The following is a 24,283-nucleotide window of genomic DNA, read 5'->3' on the forward strand; positions in this document are numbered from 1 at the left end:
ATTACATTTTCTCTCCTCCATTAAATGAGATAAATACTTTTTTTTGAACATAACAATGATAACTCTTGGAGGGTTGTTGATAAATTGCTTAGTTTTTGTGGCTACTTGCACACAAAATTGTGATGAGTAATAAAAATATGTTACTTGCACGATTATACAACAACAGTGGGAGCAGTTTTCAATGATGAGATGAAGGAAGGGGAATATACCAAAACCTCATGCTTCAAACAAATCATCTTCAACATGCTTTATACGATGTCGTTTGCCAGATCAAACAATTAATTCACCATCATTGATTATATCCAACTTTTTTATTAAACAATTCTTCGGATTAGTTAGCATTGTCATTGTAGTTTTTAATAGGTAACCATTGTTATAGGTTAAGCACGTGTTTCACAATATCTTATTATTATTAGCACCAATAATTTGATCAATCTCTTGGTAGCACCACTGTATTTTTGGGGAGTAGTAAATTATTGGAACAATGGCCCTCGTATAATTATTAATTAATATTGCACTCATTTATCTTTCTTTAGATTTTTCTCTTTAAATTATTATAGAAATTATATTTTATTTTTAAATTAAGTTTTAAAGTATTTAGTCACGTTTTTTTATGAAAGTAATGTAAAATATATTTTTTTAATGTGACAAACAAAGTTCTACAATAAATTGTAAGGATTGTCCCAATTTATATATTAAAGATTTATATATTAAAGATTTATATATTAAAGATTGATCTTGTATCAAATTGATATGAAATCTTCAACTTGTAATTACACATATATTAGTTGGCAGTATGTACATAAATAGATTTAAGTATAAAAGTACAAAATATATCATTCATCAATTAAATATAAATTTTAAAAAATAAAAGATAAATATGAACATCTAATAATTACTATGTAAAACCATTATTATAACTTATAATGTTATTTCATCTTTTACCATAAAAATTAAATTAGTTGAAATTTAAATATCATATAATATTAAGATAATGAATTTATGAGTATCTTTTTATCAAGAAAAAATCACTAGAGAAAATCCACAGAGACATGAGCTTAAATTACAATTTAAATATCATATAACATTAATATAATAAATTTATGAATATGTCTTTACCAAAAAACAATCGGAGAAATTCAGCACCAATGAGACATGAGGTCAAACTACATAAGGGATTCATACTACATCCAACTTAAAACTTTAAAGCATTGAGTTTACAAGTGTTCATTCTTTTATGATGCTCGATTTTTTTCATTTTTATCTAATGTGAAACTTAAATTCACACTTAAATTACATCAAATATAAAATATATTGTTTTGTCGATTCTTGAACTATCATACCAACATAGTTGAATGTTCTCACATGCTTCAAAAATGATATCCACTTGACTTAAGTGACAAGCATCATCCTTCCTGGAAGGGAGAAGTTTATTTTGCTTACAAGTTTTCACTTAAGTTAAACACATGTTTAAGTGTCACTTAAGTTAATCATTGCATATTTCTTGATTGTTTTTTGACTAGTATGTTAATACCTGATTGATGTTGCACTCGAAAGAAATTTGGACTCTCTGTGTTGCTCCTTTACTGTGTCTCTATAATACATTAATTATTATTAATTTTGATGTTTTAAAATATATTAAAAAGATATTTAAAGTACCACTACAATGTATTTTTAATGCTTAACAGATGACAACACTCACAAAATCAACAGAAGATTACTCACTAAAAACATAATTTCCTAATTAATACAAAATATGCTTAAATTAGTATTCGATTAAGAGAGTACGATAAAGTATAATAAATTAAAAATTATTAAATATCTCACCTATACACCATATTTATAAGTTCTTAAATGAATTTTTACTATAACAAAGACCTAACTACGATCAATATCCTTTTAGTCTAATAATCTCATATGCATTTTATTAAACCCCAAAAGTTACATACAGATTAACTTTTAATACATACAATTTAGTTATCTCATATTTTACACATTTATTGATATTATTGACTTAGTGTCTATTCACATAACTTTTTTCTTAGACACTTCTAAAAATTCAACAAAATTTCATGTAAATATTTTTATCATATCACAACAATATCCCTCTGTTATAAAATAGTTAAAAAAAAGAAAAAAAAAAGCGAAGAAATTGAGTACTTATCTAAATTACAATTAAGTTTACTCTATCTAGTAGTGCACATTGGCATAAATAAATTAAGCTATTTCCTAAACATAGAAATAGTCGAAAGAAATAAGTTTTAAAGGAATAATTTTTCCAATAAAATGAAGAATGAAAATCAGTACTTTATGTATAAACTTTTTTATTCTTTATATACAACTGAGCTCACCATGTTTACCTAATTTGCAGCTTTTATTAGTACACTAACTTCAGTAAATATATACATTTAGAATAGTTTAACATTTGCATTGTATTAAGATGTTTAACCAACACATTTGTATTGTGATTTTTTATTCTTCGCCCTATGTTATAAAATTTCAACAAAATTTAACAAAGAGTTTGTGCAAAAAGGGTGTGTTGATATTACTTCTGAAAATATTACCAAGTAAAAATTCTGTGTTTAATTATTTAATTAAGAAAAAGATAAACAAAAATATTTAATAAATAAAAAAATACAAGCAAGAGGAAGAAGAAAAAATTACAATGATTTATGATCCAAACTATATGGTTTGAGGAACAGAGTTGACTCTCCAAAGCGAAACGATATTGAGAAAGGAATTTGGTTTAGTTTGTTGAGCTTCCATCGTGCCATGGCGAAGAAGTTAGCGTGGCTGCTACTGCTGCTCCTGATATCGGTGTCCGGGCCGGGCCTCCAAGTTTGGGCCCTGAAAACGCCGTTTCACCCGCGAGACGTGCTTCCTCTGCTGCCGAGGCAGGTGTCGTGGCCCATCATGACCCGCCTCCACAGCGCCGTCGATATCCTCCCCGTCTTCGTCGGCGCCGCTTCTTCTCCGGCCGACGTTATCGAGTGGAAGGGCGCCTGCTTCTACCAGAACAAAGCATGGATGGTGTTTCACAACAAGAGCCAAACTGAATATGGCGGCGGAACCCTTCACATTAAGGTTGTTTTCTCTTCTGTTTTCATTTCAAGTGTTGGAAATCTAGGTCACTTCCTTTTGCTGAAAAGCCAATTCAAATTTTATTTGATAATTTTTGTTGACTTGTTTGTTGTAGTGAAGTTATATTCCCTTGTCATGTCTCGTAGTGGTGGCACTCATAGCGTGTTCATTGCTTAGGTTTAACCCGATCAATCTCAGATTTCAAACTGATTAGGTTGGTTTGAATTTTGGACCTCTTTGGATCCAGTTTGAACCAAACCAATGAAATTTAACGGTGATGGGATCGGTTGTGTGATTTACGAACCCTAACCAAACCAATCATTTTAGTTTTTTATTATTAGTTATTATGGGTGGAGTTTTATGATAATCGTATTATTAAAAATATAATGTTTTTACCTTAGTGACACGAATATGTTTTAATTTTTGGACAAAATCATGTATTTTTTTCATCTGTTTAAAATAGAATTTTACATTTCTGTGTAACACTGGACCTGATTGATTTGAATCAAATAAACCCATTCGTTGGTCTGGTTCAGGTGTTAAAAAAGTTGGAAAATGAAAACCAATCTAAATCGATAAAAATGATTGGTTCTGATTTTATTTTCCTCTAAATCTGATCCAAACTTACCCCTACTATTAGGGTAATGCCACTCTCTCAATAAATGTATTACTTTTATTGAGACAAACAGTGTAATCAATTTAGGGATAAATTAAAGTTTACATAATTAGTATTTCATTGAAACTTGCCAAAATGAATGACTTTTAATTTTTTTGCTGAAAAGCTAAAACTGCAGTAGTTAAGATAACCGGTGAAGGACTATGTGAACTTCGATTGATGAAACTGAGCCCGAAAGATACTTTAGACCAAACATATCTTCATATCGCGTGGTTAAGCGAAATTAGTCATATTCATAGTGTTTTTGTTGTTTTTCTATTGGTTTAACTAATCTGTCCCCATAGCCAACTTTTCTTTCAGTCCCTGTACCTGAAAACTCCACCTTTGTCCCCTGCTTGTTAGATTTTTCGGTAAATGGAGAAACAGACTAAAACTTAAAAAAAATGTTCATTTATGACTAAACGCTGAGATTTTGGATATACAAACTGAAATGAAAAAGTTGATGAGGTAATGGGACCAAATGATTAATTAAAACTTTTTTTATTTAAAAGTAATGCTCAGAGTAGGTGTGATGAAGAGTGTTTTCCGAATATTAGAAGGCATAGATTATGTTATGCGATTGAAGCTAAATTTGGTCGATTTTGGCTGGATATTTGTCATTTGAAAGGTTCAGAAATCTGCCTCTGGTGGTTGTGTTATATAGCATTAGAGTAGTTATTTAAAGTTATTGAATGTCAGTATTTTGCATTTGTTTTCTCCCTCTCTATCTGTGTTTGTATGGATTTGGGATTCAGCGGGAGCTGATTGATTTATACCTATGCGCTGATCTAGGTTAGCAATGCTCACAGTTGGACGTGCATGGATCTTTATATTTTTGCTACTCCATATCGTGTAACATGGGATTACTATTTCCTGGCTCGGGAGCATACACTTGAGATCAAAGCATGGGAAGGAAAAGCTGAGTATGATTATGTAAGTGGCTTTCTTTGTTTTTAGACTGTCACTGAGTATTGTTTCTTAAAACTCGGAACACATTTTTGTTTCAGAGATCCTTAACCTCTTGTGCAAACAGGTGAAAAACCATGGATTATCAATTTTCCTCTTGCAAGCTGGGATGTTGGGGACCCTTCAAGCACTTTGGGAGGTCTTCCCTCTATTTTCAAACACTGGATGGGGCGAGAACTCCAATATTAATTTTTTGGAGAAACATATGGAAGCTTCTTTTGAAGTGCGCCCTCAGCCTTGGGTTACAAATGTCAGTGCTGATGACATCCATTCTGGAGATTTCCTTGCTGTTTCGAAAATACGAGGACGGTGGGGTGCTTTTGAGACTCTGGAGAAGTGGGTCAGTGGAGCTTATGCTGGTCACACTGCTGTTTGCCTAAGAGACCCCAATGGGAAGCTTTGGGTTGGAGAGTCGGGACATGAAGATGAAAAGGTAAAATATCTAAGTTGCATTACATGTATTGGTTCTGCGCAAGATTTATTGTATTCCATTGCATTGCTATCCATATCATACGAAACACGATAAAGAATTGTACAATTTGATTCGAGCAGCTGGTGACTTGAATCCTTGAGTGAGTGTTTTGGTGTTCCAATTGCCCCATGGATAGCAGGAATCACATAGGAATTGCAGGTTGCACATGAAACATTAATTTTGGTGCAAACAACCACGCACCGAACTAGTTTGGGTCATTGTATCCTTTTCATGTTTTTCACTCAGTTTTCTCGTCTTCTAGTCTTCTTTGCCTCTTCCAGTCTAGCCTACGTGCAAGCTTGGTGGTCCCTTGTTCTCTGGGGTGACCATACTGTTGAATTTGAGGAGGCACTGATCGTTGTCCTTGTGGCTGTTATGATTTGGAAATCTGGATTGTTTTGCAGCTTATATGTCACTCTGTCATCTATCTGACTTCAAAATGCTAACGTATAATATGGAAATATATATTTATGTTTTCTACGTTTGATAATGATATGGTTCTTTATATGTTAAAATGCCCCTAGATTTATGTTTTTTAAATGAATATGTTTATATGTTCTGTTTATTATTGATAGGCTTAACTACATACACATTTTGTCCCTGAAACCTGATTGTATTTTGTTTTTGGTTCTATATGTTTTTAATTTTGATCTTTGTAAAATTTCTTTTTTTGATTTCGGTTCTTGTTATTTTATTTTAATCCCTCTAAAATATTTATTTTCTTGTTTTTTTTTTCTTTTGTATTATGTAGGTTGTTTGCTTTTAGTCACTTTGATTAAGGGACTAATTCATAGTGAAAAAAAAAATTATAGGAATAGGACAAAACAAAAATTACAGAGACTAAAACAAACTAACAAGGACTAAAATAAAAAAAGAAATTTTAGGAGGACCCAAAAGTAAATAAAAAAATAGTGGGTACCAAATTTAAAAACATGACTATATTTCAAGAAATAAAATTGAATTTAAGTTATCTGTAACACATTTCTTCCAATTCACGATTTGTATATTGATTCAACTATCATTCTTCATAGTCATTTCATGATAATTTCATTAATATTTTAGATTTTCAACCTTGGAAAGTAATACTTCTGGAATCCTATGCAATTTTAGGTTTTGATATAATTTAAAAAAAATTTAAGTTCCTTAAGTTAACCATGTTATAATCAGAATACAAGATTATGTTCCGAGTTTCAGTTTGAAAAAGTGATTGAAATCAGTGCATGGTATTTATCATGTCAACATATATAGATTTTCTTTTATGACAAATAATGCATTGTGGTAGTTTGATTATTCGAGCAATGATAGTAAAAGTATAGTAGTTTGTCAACTCTGCAGCAGCATTTATTCTACAGTCAAGTTGCTAGCTTTATATTTCCTTCCTCATTTTGCTTGCAGGGAGAAGATATAATTGCTTTGATGCCATGGGAAGAATGGTGGGACTTTGAACTGAATAAAGATGATTCCAATCCCCACATTGCACTGCTTCCTTTGCACCCTGACTTGCGTGCCAGGTTTAATGAGTCTGCCGCATGGGAGTATGCAGTGAGCATGATAGGAAAACCTTATGGTTACCATAACATGATCTTCAGTTGGATAGACACTTTAAATGAAAACTATCCGCCCCCCTTGGATGCTAACGTGGTATTGATTTAATCAGTTCTGCATAAATTTCATTTTATCTGTGTTAACATTCGATTCAACTATATTGAGTTTTTGCACTGTTATGCCAAGCTGGAGCATTTTTTGCCTACAATTTTATAACAATTATATGTTTCAAAGACAGAATAAAAGATACCTTGTACTAAATTATTTAAATAGTATATATAACTGCCTCAAAGGAAGGCCATTGTTATTCAAGAAAATGTTCATTCACATAAAGAAAAAAATGATGGATAGATTCCCAAAATGTGGTACCGATTATTGACTATGCGTGGTCTTATCTTTTACCCGTTCCATCTTTTGTTTGTTTTAGCCACATGCTATATAGCTTAATAATCTATGAACGAGTCTTTGGAGCATTTATTTTATTGCTATGCAGGTTGCTTGCGTTATGACAATTTGGAATCAACTCCAACCTGAGTATGCAGCAAATATGTGGAATGAAGCTCTGAACAAAAGACTTGGAACTGAAGTATGCTGCAATCTGGTTTCTTGCTCCAATACATACACTTGAAAAAGGAGAAATAATAAGATTTATTTTTTCATCAGAAAATGTACTATAATTACACATATATATTCTAAACATAGCTAAATTAGTGCTATTAATACTGAAATCTCTTAAATGTGGAAACTAGAAATTTAAATAATACACAAAGCTAAGTGAATAATTCACATGTTACAAAAATACAACATTTTATTCCCACTTTCTTAGCAAATTATGATACACAACCTAAACATTTTTTGCTCAAGATAGTAAATTAAATCGACTAGGCATCTCATTCTTTTATAACTGCTTTGTCATAATATGAAATTTTCCCTTAGTTAAAATAAGTGAACCATGTGACCTTTTTTCTGTTTCTACAGGGACTTGACCTTCCAGAAGTTTTAGTAGAAGTTGAAAAGCGTGGATCATCTTTTGATGCACTGCTGACAATTCCTGAACAGGATGATTGGGTCTATAGTGATGGGAAGTCAACATCTTGCATTGCTTATGTACTTGAGATGTACAAGGAGGCAGGGCTGTTCGATCCAATTGCTAGTTCTGTTCAAGTGACAGAGTTTACGGTGAGTTTTCTACGAAGTTTGGTTTCTGTCTTTTGGACAGCAATACTCAGGTTTTTTATTTTACTCATGCACAAACTTTTACTCAAATTAATTTACTGTCCTACCCTTACATGGAATAATAAAACCATTAGGCTCAAATATTTGAATTAACTTTAGGAATTTTTCATTTATTCCAAAATCCCCAGGATTAGAGGGGAAATAGAAATGAGAGGAGATGGAATTTTGTCTCCTTATTTGACCTCCAAAATTTTGAACCAAACAAAGGGATTTCTGTAAAAACCCTTCTCTTCAACCAAACACTACTTGGGTAAATTTGCTAGGTGAAAGAAGGTTATTTAGCAAGGTTGGTATTAGTTCATGATACAAGTTAAAACACTTCATTATTGTAGTTTCTTGACCAGGCGCATATGGGACTTACTTTCTGTGCAATAAATGCAGATAAAAGATGCTTACATTCTCAATTTTTTTGAGACCAATTCTAGTCGCTTACCAAAATGGTGCAATGATGGAGACACTGTGAAGCTTCCTTATTGTCAAATTAAAGGGAAGTATAGAATGGAATTACCTGAATACAACACCATGCAACCATACTCTCATATGAATGAAAGGTGCCCATCTCTTCCTCCAGAGTATTCCAGAACCAAGGATTGCTAGCACTCTTCAATTCTTTGCTCTAATCCTAGGGCGATTACGTCACCAGATTATTTCGTCTTCTAGACTTGGATTGCTTAGGAGATGCCAAATGAATCATTGTTGTATCCATTTCAATGTTAGAAAAAACTTCAAACAAATTCGATATTGCGTGTGTATATATGTTATTGTAACCTATATTAGACATTCACGCAATTTGGGTTATCTATGTACCTAGATTAAACAGTGTAAATATATGGGACTTGAACATCTGTACTTCTTGCAAAAAAACTTTGAATAAGTTTCATATGTAAATATTTTTTATGAGCCTTGCATCTGCATTTTTTTTTGTCTGTAAAATGAGTTTGGCATCTATGAATGAAATAATATTAATAATATGTAATATTGTAATTCTGTGATGCTAAAACCTTAAATATTACGTAAGTTTATAAATGTTTAACATTTAAAAGTTTAAATAAATTTTCTGTATTATAGTTAAATTGAAATCTCTAATATATATTAATATTTGTTAAAAAAAAAGTTTGCGTGGAATAAAAGAAGAAAATGACTAATTAAATTGAGTGTTGTTTTAGTTGAGAAAAAAAAAAGTTATAACTGTGATTTTTTTTAACCTGCTTTTTTAGCAAATTGATTGGTTTTGTGATTTAGTTTGATAATGAGTATGTGCATGACTAATGGTATGGCTGAACTGAATTTGACAGGTCGCTCAGAATGAGAGTATCTTGATAGAAGTGATTAAGTAAAATATAAGCGAAAAAGTTTCATAGGTTTATTGTTTTAGGTTGGTCTTGAGTATCTTGGTAGAAATGATCAAGTAACATATAAATGAAGAAGTCTCAAATTTATTTATTTTTTTTTTTATGGTTAGTTTGTGTTCCATCGATAAGAATATCTTAAGTTTTATTCCCAACAACTGGTATTAGAGTTGACATTTTTGTATTGATAACATCCTTAAACAAGTAATGAGTGTTCCATGTTAGGAGAAAGAGGCTCTAAAATGGAAAACTTATTCACTTTGCATTGTGATTATTCATGCCATATGCAATACAATTTATAGACTTACAATTTTCGTCCGTTGTACTCCCAACGGCTATAAACGACTAGTACATTAACTACCCAACGGCTAGTGCATTAACTATTCAACGGCTAGTACATTAACCACCCAACGGCTAGTACATTAACCACCCAACGGCTAATACATTTAAGTTTATTAAAATAAAAACCCAACAAAACTCCCCCGTAAGCTTAAATGTTTCTTTTATGCTCCATCCCGATCAGTTTCTTGCAGTTATTGAACAACACAGTCGATAGTGGTTTTGTAAACAAATCTGCAACTTGATCTCGGCTTCCCACGTGCACCAGCTCCACATTGCCTTCCTTTACCTGTTCTCGGATGAAATGAAAACGCACATCAATGTGCTTGCTCCTTTCATGGTTGACCGGATTCTTCGCCAACTCAATGGCCGACTTGTTGTCCACTCGTATCACAGTACCTTCTTCTTGTTTCATCTCTAGTTTGCTTAGAAGATTTCTAAGCCATACTGCATGACATACACACCATGATGCTGCAACATACTCAGCTTCACATGTTGATAATGTTACTATAGGTTGCTTCTTTGAAAGCCAAGTGAACGCTGTGTGGCCCATGAAAAATACATACCCGGATGTGCTTTTTCGGTCGTCTACATCTCCGCACCAATCACTATCTGAGTACCCTACAAGTTCGTAGTTGTCTGACTTAGTATAGTATAGTCCGAGTGATATTGTTCCTCGAATATACCTTAGTATTCGCTTCAGAACCTTCCAATGATTGTAGCTCGGCTCCTCCATATACCGACTTACTATACCAACACTTAGTAGTAAGTCTGGCCTTGTACTCGTCAGATAGCGAAGGCTTCCAACCAAGCTTCGGTACTTGTTGGCATCAACTCGGTCTCCTCCATCAAACTTCGAGAGTTGTACCCGGTTCCATTGGGGTCGAAATCGGGTTGCAGTTTGTCATCTTGAACTTGTTCAAGATCTCCTCGGCATACCTTTCTTGGGACACAAAAATCCCTTTCTCACCCTGATTGACTTCCAAGCCAAGGAAGTACTCCATCAATCCCATGTCTGTCATCTCAAACTCCTTTGTCATTATGTCCTTGAATTCTTGAATCATCTCAGCATTGTTCCCCATGAATATAAGGTCATCTACATAAAGAGCAACAAACATTACATCACCTTTACTTTTCTTTATGTACAGAGCATGTTCATATGGACATTGCTCATATCCTTTCTTCTTGAAGTACTTGTCAATGCGGTAATTCCATGCCCGAGGAGCTTGCTTCAACCCATAAAGCGCTTTCTTCAATCGTAGTACTTTCTTCTCTTCTCCTCTTCTCATGTATTCCAGTGGTTTTTCAACATAAACTTCTTCCTCTAGGATTCCATTCAGAAATGCTGACTTCACGTCCATTTGATAGATCGACCATTTGTGCTGAGCTGCCATTGAAATTAGCAGTCGAACTGTCTCCATTCTAGTGACTGGCGCAAACACCTCAGCATAGTCAATTCCCTCCTTTTGTTTGTAGCCCTTAGCAACAAGTCTGGCTTTGTAACGCTCTATTTCACCTTGAGCATTCATCTTCTTCTTGTATACCCATTTCACACCAATGGGCCGAGCTCCTGTTGGGGGATTGGACAACTCCCACGTGTTATTGCGCTCAATTGCATCGATCTCCTCATCCATTGCAAGTCTCCACTTCTCATCTTGCACCGCCTCCTCAAAGGTTATGTTCTCAGAACCTGCCAAAAGACAAACAACATGTACCTGTTTAGTAGACTCATACAATTCTTGTATGGTTCGTATTCTGGGTCGTCGGGGTTCATCTTCATCGTTAGTGGTTTCAAAATTTTCTGTAGCCGGTGGTATAGCAATTGACGGGCTAGTATCTCCACTCATCTCTTCAACTGAGTTGTTCCAACTCCACTCATTGGCTTCATCTACTCGAACATCACGACTTACTATCACTTTTTGGTTTATTGGGTCTAACAATTTGTAGGCTTTTGTCATCTCATCATACCCAATAAACACATACTTCTTACACTTATCCTCGAGTTTCGTTCTTTGCTGACTTGGTACGTGGGCATATGCTACACTGCCAAACACCTTGAGATGAGACACACTCGGCTTTTGTCCACTCCATACTTCTTGTGGTGTCTTTCCATTCAACCTTGCATGTGGACACCTATTTTGTATATAAATGGCACATTGTACGGCTTCTGCCCAAAACTCCTTTGGCATATTCTTACTCTTCATCATGGACCGAACCATATCAAGAATAGTTCGGTTTTTCCTCTCAGCTACACCATTCTGTTGTGGTGAGTATGAGGCTGTTAAAAATCTTCTTATGTCGTGCTCATCACAGTACTTCATGAACTCTGTTGATGTGAACTCGCCTCCCCTATCAGACCGAACAACCTTAATGTGTTTGTTTGTCTCCTTCTCCACCATCACTCTAAACTTCTTGAACACCTTGAACACCTCAGACTTTTCCTTCAAGAAGTAGATCCATGTCTTTCGTGAAAAATCATCTACAAAAGAAATAAAGTATCTCTTACCACTGAAGGATTCAGGAGTAATTGGTCCACACACGTCGGTATGAATTAGGCCCAGTTGTTCTTTTGCTTGGTACTTGGCATTTCTCGGAAACGAAGTCCTCGACTGTTTGCCGAGTATACATTCTTCACACAATTTACTTTTGAACTCCATGCTTGGCAATCCATGCACCATACCTTTTTTCACCAGTTCCATCAGCCCGTCAAAATGTAAGTGACCAAACCGAAAGTGCCACATCATTGTCTCATCCTTGACATCAAGTTTCAAACACTTCTCTTGTATGATCTTTAATTCCAACTTATACATTCGGTTTTTCTTCATCTCTACACGAGCAATCAAACGTCCAAGTTTGTCCTTCAAGTCTAGTACTCGGTCTTTCATTAACACCGAGTAACCCTTTTCCATCAACTGTCCCATGCTCAAAATCTTACTTTTGAGATCAGGTACATAGTACACGTCTCGAATTTCCCCAACTCGACCATCCTTCTGCAAGTACCAGATCGTCCCTCGACCTTTTACCGCAACCTTTGAATCATCTCCAAAAGACACATCTCCAGCTTCTACTTTTGCTAAGTCTTTAAAGAAGTGCTCATCTCCGCACATGTGGTTGCTTGCACCTGTGTCAAGGTACCACACCGAGTTGGTTGAACTACTTTGTTGTCCTGTCGAGTTGTTCAATTGCATATCCTCGGCTATTGACATCATCAACAACCCTCCATTCTCTTCAACATCTTCTGTGAGAAAATTGGTCGTCACTTCCTTCTTACTTTCAGATCGACACTCTTTTGCAAAGTGCCCAACTTTACCACAATTGTAACACCTATCCGAGTTACAATCCTTTGCATAGTGACCGTACTTGCCACATTTGTAGCACTCAACGTTTGAGTTGCTCACCCGACCTCCTCTCCATGAACCGCGTCCTCTTCCACGCCAATTTTGGTTGTTGGTATGTTCTCTCTCTCCTTCCTGTCCACCTCGACCTCGGCCACTGCGACCGTTTCCTCTACCTCCCCGACCTCTTCCTCTGCTTTGAGTGTTCTGAGTATAAAACGCCTTTTTCTCCTGGAAATTTGTCTTTGCTTGGAGTGCTTGGCCAAAGTAGTCTTCCTTCGTCTTTCTTCTTCTTTGTTCATATGCTTCCAAGGACCCAGCAAGCTCCTCCACCGTGAGTTTTGAGAGGTCTTTGGATTCCTCTATGGCACACACAATGTTGTCAAAGTCAATTGTCAATGACCTCAAAATTTTCTCCACAACTCGGTTTGCAGGCAACGGCTCCCCATTCTTGCTGAGTTGGTTTGCTACAGTCTCCACCCGAGATATGAACTCGGTTACCCCTTCGTTCTCCTTCATTAGCAACCTCTCAAACTCTCCTCTGAGAGCTTGAAGACGAACCTGTTTCACACGGTCATCTCCCTTATATGTTTTCTCCAGGATCTCCCACGCCTCTTTTGAAGTCGTAGCGTTTGCTAACTTCTCAAGGCCTGCATCGTCCACAGCTCGGTACAATGCATACATAGCTTTCCTATCTTTGACTCGTGTTTTTCTCAATGTGGGCGACTGTCTGTTCATCAGAATCCTCTGGCTCTTCGAAGCCACTTTCAACTATATCCCATACGTCTTGGGATCCGAGGTAGGCCTTCATCTGCATGCTCCACTTATCGTAGTTGGCTTTTTGTGTCAACTGGGGTAAAGACATATTGTTGGTCATCACTCTCTCACTATTTGTTTCACTCAGACACTCGGGTAACTGACTCTCTCTAACACTCAAGAACAACCTAGCTTTCTCTAGCTCTCTGGCTGTCTACCTAGCTCTTGATACCACTTTGTTAGGAGAAAGAGGCTCTAAAATGGAAAACTTATTCACTTTGCATTGTGATTATTCATGCCATATGCAATACAATTTATAGGCTTACAATTTTCGTCCGTTGTACTCCCAACTGCTATAAACGACTAGTACATTAACTACCCAACGGCTAGTGCATTAACTATTCAGCGGCTAGTACATTAACCACCCAACGGCTAGTACATTAACCACCCAACGGCTAATACATTTAAGTTTATTAAAATAAAAACCCAACATTCCATTGGTAAGAATCTCTCAAGTATTATCCCCTCAAAATTTCCAACATCAGGTATTAGAGTTTATATTTGTTTGATAACCTCCTTAAACGAGTATGGAATTGACGGTAGATCTTACAAGTAAATGGAAATGCAAGTGAAGGTCAGTGTTGAATATTATGAATAAGTGATGGGTCTATGGGCATAGTCATGGTTAGATTATATATACGTGATTTAACTCAATTTTGAGACATTGAATTTAAGATTGTTTTATATGATATTTAATTTTATCATTTTTATTCGATTTGAAATTTACATTCACACTTGTATTATTTTTAATAATTTTTCCTTGTGAATAAATCTTTTTTCATATGATATATTCATCTTAAATGTATACATTGACATTTATTTATACCATAAAATTCACAATTAATAAAGCAGATGATGTTGATAGAAAAATAAATATAATAAAAAAATACTAAATTGAACGAAGATGTGATCAAAGGAAGAGAAAAAAAAATTACAAACAAATAAGAGAAGAAAACCAAACACTTGAAGAGAAAGAACTGAAGATTTAAAATTTAAATAAACATATTCTAAATATTTACTTAATTGTTTTTAAGTTTAATTAGTTTTTAGGAAATGTTTTAGTTTTAAAATATTTATCAATTTTAAAAATTAATTATTATTTAAATTTAAAAAATCAAAATTAACATATTCTAAATATTTAATATTTAATTATATATATATATATATATATATATATATTATAAGAATAAAATAAAATAATAAATTCGTCTATTTAAGATATATCTTTTATTTCTCTTATTCCAAAACTTCTAAACATTCCCGACATATAAATGAGAAAAACTTAAACGTGTTCCCTTCAAATTTTCTAATTGAATGTACTATCATGTTTCTTTATGTAATTGACTCGCGACCCACATTTAAAAATTTTTCTGGCGTTTCTTCTCTATGGACTTTTCAACATCTGACATCCAATTCAATTATTTATCGTAATCAACAACTTACACGAGTATAATAGAGTTGACAAAATCTTATATTTGTCGATCTCTTGTATCGTAAGTCTTATGGAATCAACAGATGAATGGTGAGTTTATTGAAATTCCCATTTTTCCAAAAAAAAAAACGGTTTAGACCCCACCTAAAAAAAAGCCTTCTGCTATGGTTGGTGCAGTCTTGATTATGAACAGAAAATCTTCCAATGAGATAGTTTCCAATTCCGTCAAATGAGGGAATATGCAAATATGTTTTTAACTTTTGAGCTTTGACGATGAAAAATCGAAAATTATGAAACTTTAACGGAAACAAGTTTCAATTTCGAATTAAAGGTAAGAAAGTAAAAACATATTTAATCATTAATACACATTCCAAATGATTTACAACAGTGTAGTTTAAGTGTTTGCTTCTTCCTTTTTTTCTGTAAGATTGTAACTAAAAGTTATTTTGAAGTGCGAATACAGAATAAGGTAATAATCATTCGCTGGTTATTAAAATTGACTTATTTTTGGTACATTGTATTATACATAAGAAATGAGCATTAAGAAAGTCTCCTTGGCCAAATTTGAATGAGTAGCCCTTGAGATGGTACTGGCATTGGATCCCTACTGAAGAAATTGTCTGAACATAGCTTCCAACTGAACCGGGTCACCAGGTAATGAATTGCAACTAGAGTTTCAAGCCTCGAAAACTCATACCCTGGACATATTCTTGCTCCCCCACCAAATGGAACGAAGCAGTAGGGTGGTAAAGATGCTTGGTTTTCAAATCTACCAGGTTCAAACTTCAATGCCTCTGAGAAAATGCTGTTATCCATGTGGGTCATTGCTGTCACCCAGAAAATCTATAAACATGTTCAAAAGATTTGATCAGTAACAACATAATTGCATGGATAGAAGTTCTAATGACAGGCAACAGAGTTTCAATTACCTGCCATCCTTTGGGTATGAAATATCCATCGTATTCAATATCTGTTGCAGCTTTTCTGAAGCCACCAAAAATAGGAGGAAACATTCTAAGAGTTTCCATTGCTACTCTCCATGTGTACTTCATCTTTGAAAGATCTTCCCATGTCAATGCCTCTCCAGAGGACTTGCCTTTTGCTATCTCTTCCTGTTCTGCAAGCATCAAACCAAATGAGTTCATTTTCTATGCATTCTCATGTTATAACAGTTCAAAAACTCATTATAAATGATGGTTTGTGATTGACTAATAATGTAAAAACTGTAGATTGTTAACTCATATAATCTATAATCCAACCAAGTGTTTAATTTCTATGCATTGTCAGTGAGAAATCATGTTGTATCTTTGTAAAGAGTACACACACTTTGTTGATGCATACCTTGAAGAACTGCTGCATAAATAGCAGGTTCGTTGGCTAAAAGTCTGATGATGAAAGTTATTAGAACAGATGAAGTGTCGTGTCCAGCAACCATGACAAGCTTAATGTTGTCGAGGATTTCGTTCTCTGTCATAACGTGTTTGCCATCTTCATCAACCATGCCTAACAAGCAACTAATCAAGTCTTGGCGTGCAGATGCTGCATTTTGCTCGAGTTCAATCCTCTTCTTCTGCACAGTCTCCTTCAGCATGGTCTGAATTCTTGCACTTTCTCTAAGGCTACGATTGTAACGTGTGAAGGGCACGTTAATTGGGACTGACCACATTCCTTCTATCATCGTTTGGAAGGAATCCAGGTACTGATCTCTCTGTTTTCCACGCTCAAGACCAAACAAAAGAGAGCAGATTATATTGAACGTGAGATTCTTCATCAGGGGCAATACCTGAAAGAAAAACAAGAATAACAAGTGACTCAATATTTTTCTCCCAATCTAGTTTTGCTTTCTCTTGACCCCAAAAGAAGAGTGTACATGTATTTGTTGCAGGCGACAAAGTTCAAATTAACCGAATCACAATCGAAAAAGTTGCATCATAACCAATGATTATAGTTTTTTGTCTAATGCTAAACGATCTTACTAATTGATACCAGAGTGAAAGTTTACAGTCATTAATATATTATAAACTAGTTTTGATCTATATGAAACTTCTTACACGACTTACTAAATTATACTGTCCTTTAATCAAACAGCTATTGGGTTGTAAATTGCAACAACAAAGTACAAACCTTGACTTGGTGTTTCCCCTCCCAATGCATCTGAAGGTGATTTCTGAATTCTTCATCCATTTTTCCCACATACATCTTCAAAGACTCTGGCTTCAAAAACGAGACAAGTGCACCTCTGACTCGGCTGTGATCTTCACCACTCAGTTCCAGCAAGTTTCGGTCACCTAGGATCGCTTTTATCGATTGTGTTTGCTGGTTAGCAATTGCGTTGCCGCCACTAGAGAATACAAACTTATTTGCAGCTTGTCCATAGATTAACACTGTTGGTTTTCCGAATAGGCTTAGCTTTGAAATGGGACCATACTTGTTGATCCTTTCTTGAACCCATTTTTCTGCAGTGTTGGCACGCATAGCTCGAAGAAGGCCGAGACTTTGGCCAATAATAGGTATTCCAAGTGAACCAGGAGGAACCCTTTTAGAAGGGTTTCTTTCTCTTCTGAACAGAAGAAGGATTGGGATGAAGAAGAGAAAACCCAACCAAAGAAGATTCATGGTTCAAGTTTTTTCCGTTTTCAGATTCTCAAGGTAGCAATGCTCTTGTGAGACTATTTATGTCAGACTTTTGTTTGAGTGTTTGTCATTTGCTTATTAAAACAAATGAATTGAAGCGTACAAATGAAACTGCTTGATAAAAGCCGGCTTTGGACATTATTAAAACACATTATTGAAACTGTAATCTGATGTAAGGATGTTTTCATACATAGCTATCATGTTATTTTAACATCTTTTCTCTAATTTGATTGGCTCCCAAAGACAAACTTTTCAGGTATTCACTTTGCAAAATGATTTTTTCAAGTTTGACAATTTTTTCTTATAATTTTAGATGTCATTTTTTAAATAATTTTTTATTTTTTTTTCATTTCTAATATTTCAAAATTATTTAAAATATATCATCTCATGTTATAAAAAATAATTATCAAAATTTAATAGTCAAAATATTAAAAAAATAATTATTAAAATTTAATAGTCAAAATATCATATCATTGTCTGTCCTTTTTAATTTTCACATATTTATTTATTTAGTTAATGCAGCAGTTGTAATTAAATTAAATAAAAAAAATAAGATGAAATTGGTGTCACCTAGAAGTTAGGTGTAAGATTTGTGAACAGATAAAAAGGAAAAGTGTTAATATTTATGCAACAATAGATGGAATATTAAGCACATTATTCTGAACTCCTTGACTTGATTCTTCTTTTGTCTCATATGTGTCTGTCTTAGGTATTGAAAATAAGGAACAAGGAACTTAATTTCTGTTGAAGGATAGAGACTATCAACAAGTATCATTTCCCAATGATGACACAATCATATATATATATATATATATATATATATATATATATATATATATATATATATATATATATATAAAATAAGAGTTAAAATTTAGTGATGGTTGTTGTGTGACACACAATGCATATACATAGCATCTTCAATATTATTGTCATTCACACCATTGACTATCTCATATTTATAGGGCATTTACTAGTTTATTATTTAAACAAAAAACTCTGCTTGCACTTGTATGTAAAGGCGCAAGTTGAGTGTACCAAATATTCTATCACTTAAAAGTGATAACTCTAACACAAAAAAAGAGAGGATATATTATTCACACTAGTTTTATATAAGATAAATAAATAAAAAATTATTCATAGATAACCAACTAAATATTTTATATAAATATAGAAATATAGAATTCTTGTGTAACTTGTCAAAATTTATTCAAATGTTAGATTATACTAAATTTTTAAAATATAATAGTGTATTTTATTTGTAAAACAAACTTATTCTAAACCCTGTTCTTTTGCAATGATTTCCTATTGTAATGTCCTTTCTTTAAAAATTTATATTTATAGTTTTATAATAATTATTTTGTTATAAACTAAAGGTGATTCTTAATGAATATTTAGAAAAGTGAGATCTAACCTTATAAAAAAAATACTTGTATTATTTATTTTAGAGAAGGTAGAAAACATAGTTAAAAATGACTTTATACATTTGTGTAAGTTAAAAATACCAATAAAAAAAAATACTCATAATCATTTATTTATAACCGTGAAGGACTCTTTCCGCGTCATAAGAAGCCGTCACCACCAATGATGTAAAAGAAAAGTCACAAATTTTAAATAAAACAATGTTAGAAATACTATGAATTTTGATATTTCAAATATACTCACACCTCAAATTTTATCATTCATTTACTATTAGATAAAAAATCATTAAAAAAAACAATACAAAATAAAAGAGACCTCAACAAATTTATGATAAAAAACGTACTTTTCGAATTAAATAAATTATACTTATTATAAAATATATATAATACATTGAAGTAAAACATTAACTCAATTATATTATTATATATAAATCAAAACTAAATTAACTAATCTACGAAGAAAACTGATTTTTATCACAAAAACATAAAAAATTTTGAATTACATATATTTAGAAAAATGCAAACATGACTCCAAAAAACTAAAAAAATCAATGATCCTCGGAAACTCAATATAATACTAATATATTCACCCAACTTTCTCTAACTAAAAATAACAGCTCATGAACATAAAATAAGACAACCCATTAATATTCATTAATATTCACATTGAGAAACCTAATTAAGATTTCAATTACGTTTAAACTTCAAATTCAATATAAATAAAAAAAAGTTGTTATAAATTTAGATAGGAAATAGTATCATAAAATAATGAGATGACAATGAAGACAACCTTCCCTTTAGAAGTCTGTAAAGTCAATTTTGCCAATTTGTAGGATTAATTTCGAAAGTGTATAATACTTCTATTCGAGAAATTCAACTACCACATAGCCTAAAATAATATCAAAATTCAGTAGGAACAGCCATATCTTACCAAGTATTTTTATAAAATTAAGTTAAGCTTAATACCCAAGTAACAATTTAATTAATTGGAGACAAGCGTCAGTACATAAAATGGTAGAGAATGTAATTTGTCACACCCAGAAATGTAAATTTGTTGACCGGTCAAATAACAAGTCTTAATACATTTCATTTGGAAATACAGTGGAGTTTGTCAAGTATGCAACAAATATGAGCCAGATTTGCATTTAAACAATCAGTGGTAAGGTATTCTAAGAAAAAGGAAAGGAGGAAATAAAACGAGCTGCTTCCAGAGTGATGGAGGACTCGCCCAATTCTCCTACGTGTATAAAGAAAATGACAACAACAACTATCTTTTGTTCCATACACTTTGAAATCACTAAAGTACAATGCTATATCTTAGCCATCTAAGGCATGCAGGTCTACCAACAATCTGTAATATAGTGAGCAAGTATACCATATATCATCATATCATCACTCAGCCTTGGTGGGGAGATGGTTGCCGCCGGTTGCCAGTTTGAAGAGATAAAACAGAGTCATGAGAGCACTGCAAGAAAAAGACAGACAAATTCGTAATCCTATATACAAACAAAATACGTTTATCTATTAGGGATATACACCCACGAGCAACATTTTACAAAACCCAAACATCCTTAGTTGCATAAAAGTCTACAAATGCATATACTGACTGCAGACACGGTTAGGATCAACAAGCAAGAAAATTATATTGATTACAATAGTTCTTAGCGACAGGTGTGGAGCAATTGGACAAAGTATAGAATAAGTATCCAGTGCTTGATTTCTGACTTCAAATTTTGAACATAATAAATAAGCAATGTGCAGTTAAAAATAAATTTTAGAACATGCATAAACAAATTGGGGTGATAGCACATATAATTATTTCTTTTGTTCTAAAATTAATGGGTATGTTGAAGCTTTGATTATTTAATATGAGTTTAAAGAACAAAATTATTTTCATGCATGCATTTACTTTTCAAAAAACATGTGGACATGGATTTATAATCTACAAACTATTTAAAATGCGGGTACTTCTAATCAATCCTTCCATTACCTGATTCCTGCAACAAGACCAGCAGGCATAATCTTGGATGTTTCCAAATATCGCCGCCCCATAACCCCAGTTAGTGTGGCTGCACAAGCTGTTTCACAATATACAAATTAGAAAAAAAAACATAGAGCATCTCCTGCTAATGTGGACCATAATCAGATGAATACAAAGCAATACACATACATTCCCAGTATAAACACAGAGATACTCTTAGATCCTACACATGACAATGTAATCTGATACATCTTTACCTCTGCTAAAGTTTCTGCGCATACCTTCTATTAATGAGTAAGAGCAAAGCAAGCCATTACAAAAATAGAGCATGCTTTCATTAAAGAACATACAATACATTCATTCAAAAGATACGATTCAAGCTGACGGCTTATGTTTTTGCAACTACAAATGAACCGAAGTTATCAGATTGCTCTTACTGTGCTATAAGATTAAAACACCAAAACGATAAGACATTTGTCCCATTGCGTAAAGCTCACCCATTTAATTCCAATAGCCTGAGAAATTTTAAATACATTTCCAGAAACTCTTGCGTTTTGCAAATAAGAGGTATTATTATAATAAACCATGCACCTAACATATCTTGATCCGTCTATATGAATTCATTGAAGTCTCCGTGTCATTCAACAATATCCATAGATTTCCCAACTACTTGACAGTAAGTCAAAAATACAACTATGTATCACTTCCCCTCCCTCTTACTCTTACACCTAACCTAATAAATCCCCCAACATCCTCTTCCTCTTAATCACTTGAAATATAAAGCAGTACACGGAAAAGCACCATGGTTGAATATCATGGAAACCCCTAAGGTTGAGTTTAGATAAACTTCTCAACAAACATTTACAGAAGACAAAAAAAAAAATGAATCCTAAAGGGCACAATGAGTCGACTTCTCCCACACAAGTTAAAACGACATATGCATCGTCACATCTCAACTTCTCTTTTAACTTTTTCATAAGTTGATGCTTGAGATTCAAGAAAATATTGTATGCAATGAGTTTGTAAATGATTTTTAAACAATCATCCTATCACAACTTGCGATGTATGGTAAATTTATTAACTCTTACAGTGACTGCTTTGAAAACCACGCATTCAAGATTTCCGATAGGTTGACAAGATTTAGATTATTTGACAGTGTTAAAATTTTTGCACCGATAATGTATAAAAACTAAACTCCTGGTTTCAACTCACTGGAGAAATTTTATTCGACTTACCTTCTTAATTTTTCTTTCTTTCTTCTCCTATTAGCATTATAAGTAGCTCATAAAACAATATAGTTTAAGAAACTAAGAGGATTATCGAGCTGATTCTTTAGGAGAAAACATAAAGTTATTCATGGAAATATCACCGTGACATCCTAACACAGAGAACATTCAAATCCAACGTTTCATAAAATCCAACACGAATCCGGCAAATATACACGTCTTTCCTCACATCAATCTCAACAAACTCATCAAATCACGGATTCTAGCACAGAACTCGTCTCGGATCCAGAATCGAGAACAAGTCAACTATCACACGCGACGAAGCCAAACATCTCCAAACCAAAACAACAACACTACGTAACAATAATGAAAGGTAGGGAAATAGAAGATACCGGTCTCAAGAACGAGAGCGAAGTAAGAGTTCTTTCGTTTGCCAAAGGCATTGAGACTGATGTAGCCGGCGATGATGAGAAGCAAACCGGAACCGGCACCTCCGGCGAGAGAAGCTACGCTCCCTTTCGATATGTACGCAAACAGTCCACCACCAACTAGCATCAAACCGTACGGTATCGTGAAGCAGAAGTCGTGCATTTTCTCGGAAAATTCAGAATCCTTCGATCGGAAAAATGATTGAAAATGCGTGTGAGAGTGAGAGAGAGAGAGAGAGAGAGAGAGAGAGAGAGAGAGAGAGAGAGAGAGAGAGAGAGAGAGAGAAGGGAAAGGGAGCGTGGAACGCACAAGTCCAATATTATTAACGCCTCAATCCCACTTGCTCCTTTAGAATTATTCAGACATTCAACGCTCTTAATTTTTAAAACTACATACATGTTGGATATTTAAAAGTCAGAAAAATACACTGGTGAAATTGTAAAAATGAGATAGTGTTATTAAATGAGAGAAGACAATATGAAAGATGAGAATTTATAACGTTATTTAAAAGTAAAATATTATACGTGATAAATTCATTGACTTTTTTTTTCAATTTTTTAATACTAACTGTGAATAGATTTAGTTAGTTGGATAGATTTAATTAGTCGGATGATAATTTTTGTTAATACGTGCCAGTTTGGTATACGTTTTTTAAAAAGTGTTAATTGAGTTTCAATAATTTTTGAAGAAATGTCTCAATTAGGTATTTTTTAAAAAATTTATTATCATCGTTAACTTTATTCATGATTATCATTTGAAATATCAATACCGCTAACGACGTTAATAATTCTGTTCTAAAAATAATTTAATTTAGGTATTTTTTTAAAAGTTGGTACTCAATTAACACATATCTAAACAAAAATTGGTGCGAGTGAATTTTTTTTAATTAAAGAATAACAAATGTTTTTTTTTTCTTTTAGTTTGACTAAAATATAACTCGAAGGAGATTAATTTGGAATTTGACTTATGATTAAGACTTTAGCGTGCAAAACAAATCGGAAAAGATGCAAACAAATTGTTTTTATCGAATTGTAAGAAATAAATATGTGTAAAGCCTCCACTTAAATTTATGTTTTTAAGAAGAAAGGGTTTATATGAGCATAAAAATATAAAAATTCTTATTTATTAATTATCTTTTTATTTATAATATTTGTGTTTCTTTGTATACTTTTCTTTTTCTATTTAACTTTTTATAAAAACGATAACACAATTTTTTTTATAGTTTCGATATCTTTCTTTTATATTTCTTTTCCAAAATCATACCGAAACGATTAAAGTTAATTCAACTCGTCGAACTAACGATTTTCAGTACTATTAAAACAAAAATATCATTTTCAATAAATTAATTAGATAGTAAATTATTATC

General features: G+C 33.3%; 3 protein-coding genes across 3 annotated transcripts; 1 reads left to right on the forward strand and 2 right to left on the reverse strand.

Annotated features, from left to right (window-relative positions):
- The first annotated feature begins 2,683 nt into the window (after positions 1-2,683).
- On the forward strand, positions 2,684-8,852 carry LOC114194384. Its single transcript, XM_028084567.1, has 7 exons — positions 2,684-3,084; positions 4,529-4,669; positions 4,770-5,135; positions 6,570-6,815; positions 7,213-7,305; positions 7,698-7,898; positions 8,337-8,852. The coding sequence occupies exons 1-7, from the start codon at positions 2,773-2,775 to the stop codon at positions 8,550-8,552; spliced, it is 1,575 nt and encodes a 524-aa protein (XP_027940368.1). The 5' UTR covers positions 2,684-2,772; the 3' UTR covers positions 8,553-8,852.
- Positions 8,853-15,691: 6,839 nt separating this feature from the next.
- On the reverse strand, positions 15,692-17,842 carry LOC114193710 (taxadiene 5-alpha hydroxylase-like). The gene is made up of 4 exons (XM_028083611.1): positions 17,351-17,842; positions 16,568-17,009; positions 16,156-16,343; positions 15,692-16,069 (listed from the first exon to the last, which is right to left on the reverse strand). The coding sequence occupies exons 1-4, from the start codon at positions 17,840-17,842 to the stop codon at positions 15,767-15,769; spliced, it is 1,425 nt and encodes a 474-aa protein (XP_027939412.1). The 3' UTR covers positions 15,692-15,766.
- A 2,483-nt stretch (positions 17,843-20,325) lies between these two features.
- On the reverse strand, positions 20,326-23,188 carry LOC114193402 (protein FATTY ACID EXPORT 6-like). The gene is made up of 3 exons (XM_028083179.1): positions 22,881-23,188; positions 21,272-21,359; positions 20,326-20,746 (listed from the first exon to the last, which is right to left on the reverse strand). Exons 1-3 carry the CDS (start codon positions 23,077-23,079, stop codon positions 20,674-20,676), a joined length of 360 nt encoding a protein of 119 aa, XP_027938980.1. The 5' UTR covers positions 23,080-23,188; the 3' UTR covers positions 20,326-20,673.
- Positions 23,189-24,283: the final 1,095 nt, after the last annotated feature.

This window comes from Vigna unguiculata, chromosome 8 (assembly GCF_004118075.2).
Source record: "Vigna unguiculata cultivar IT97K-499-35 chromosome 8, ASM411807v1, whole genome shotgun sequence".
NCBI lineage: Eukaryota > Viridiplantae > Streptophyta > Magnoliopsida > Fabales > Fabaceae > Vigna > Vigna unguiculata.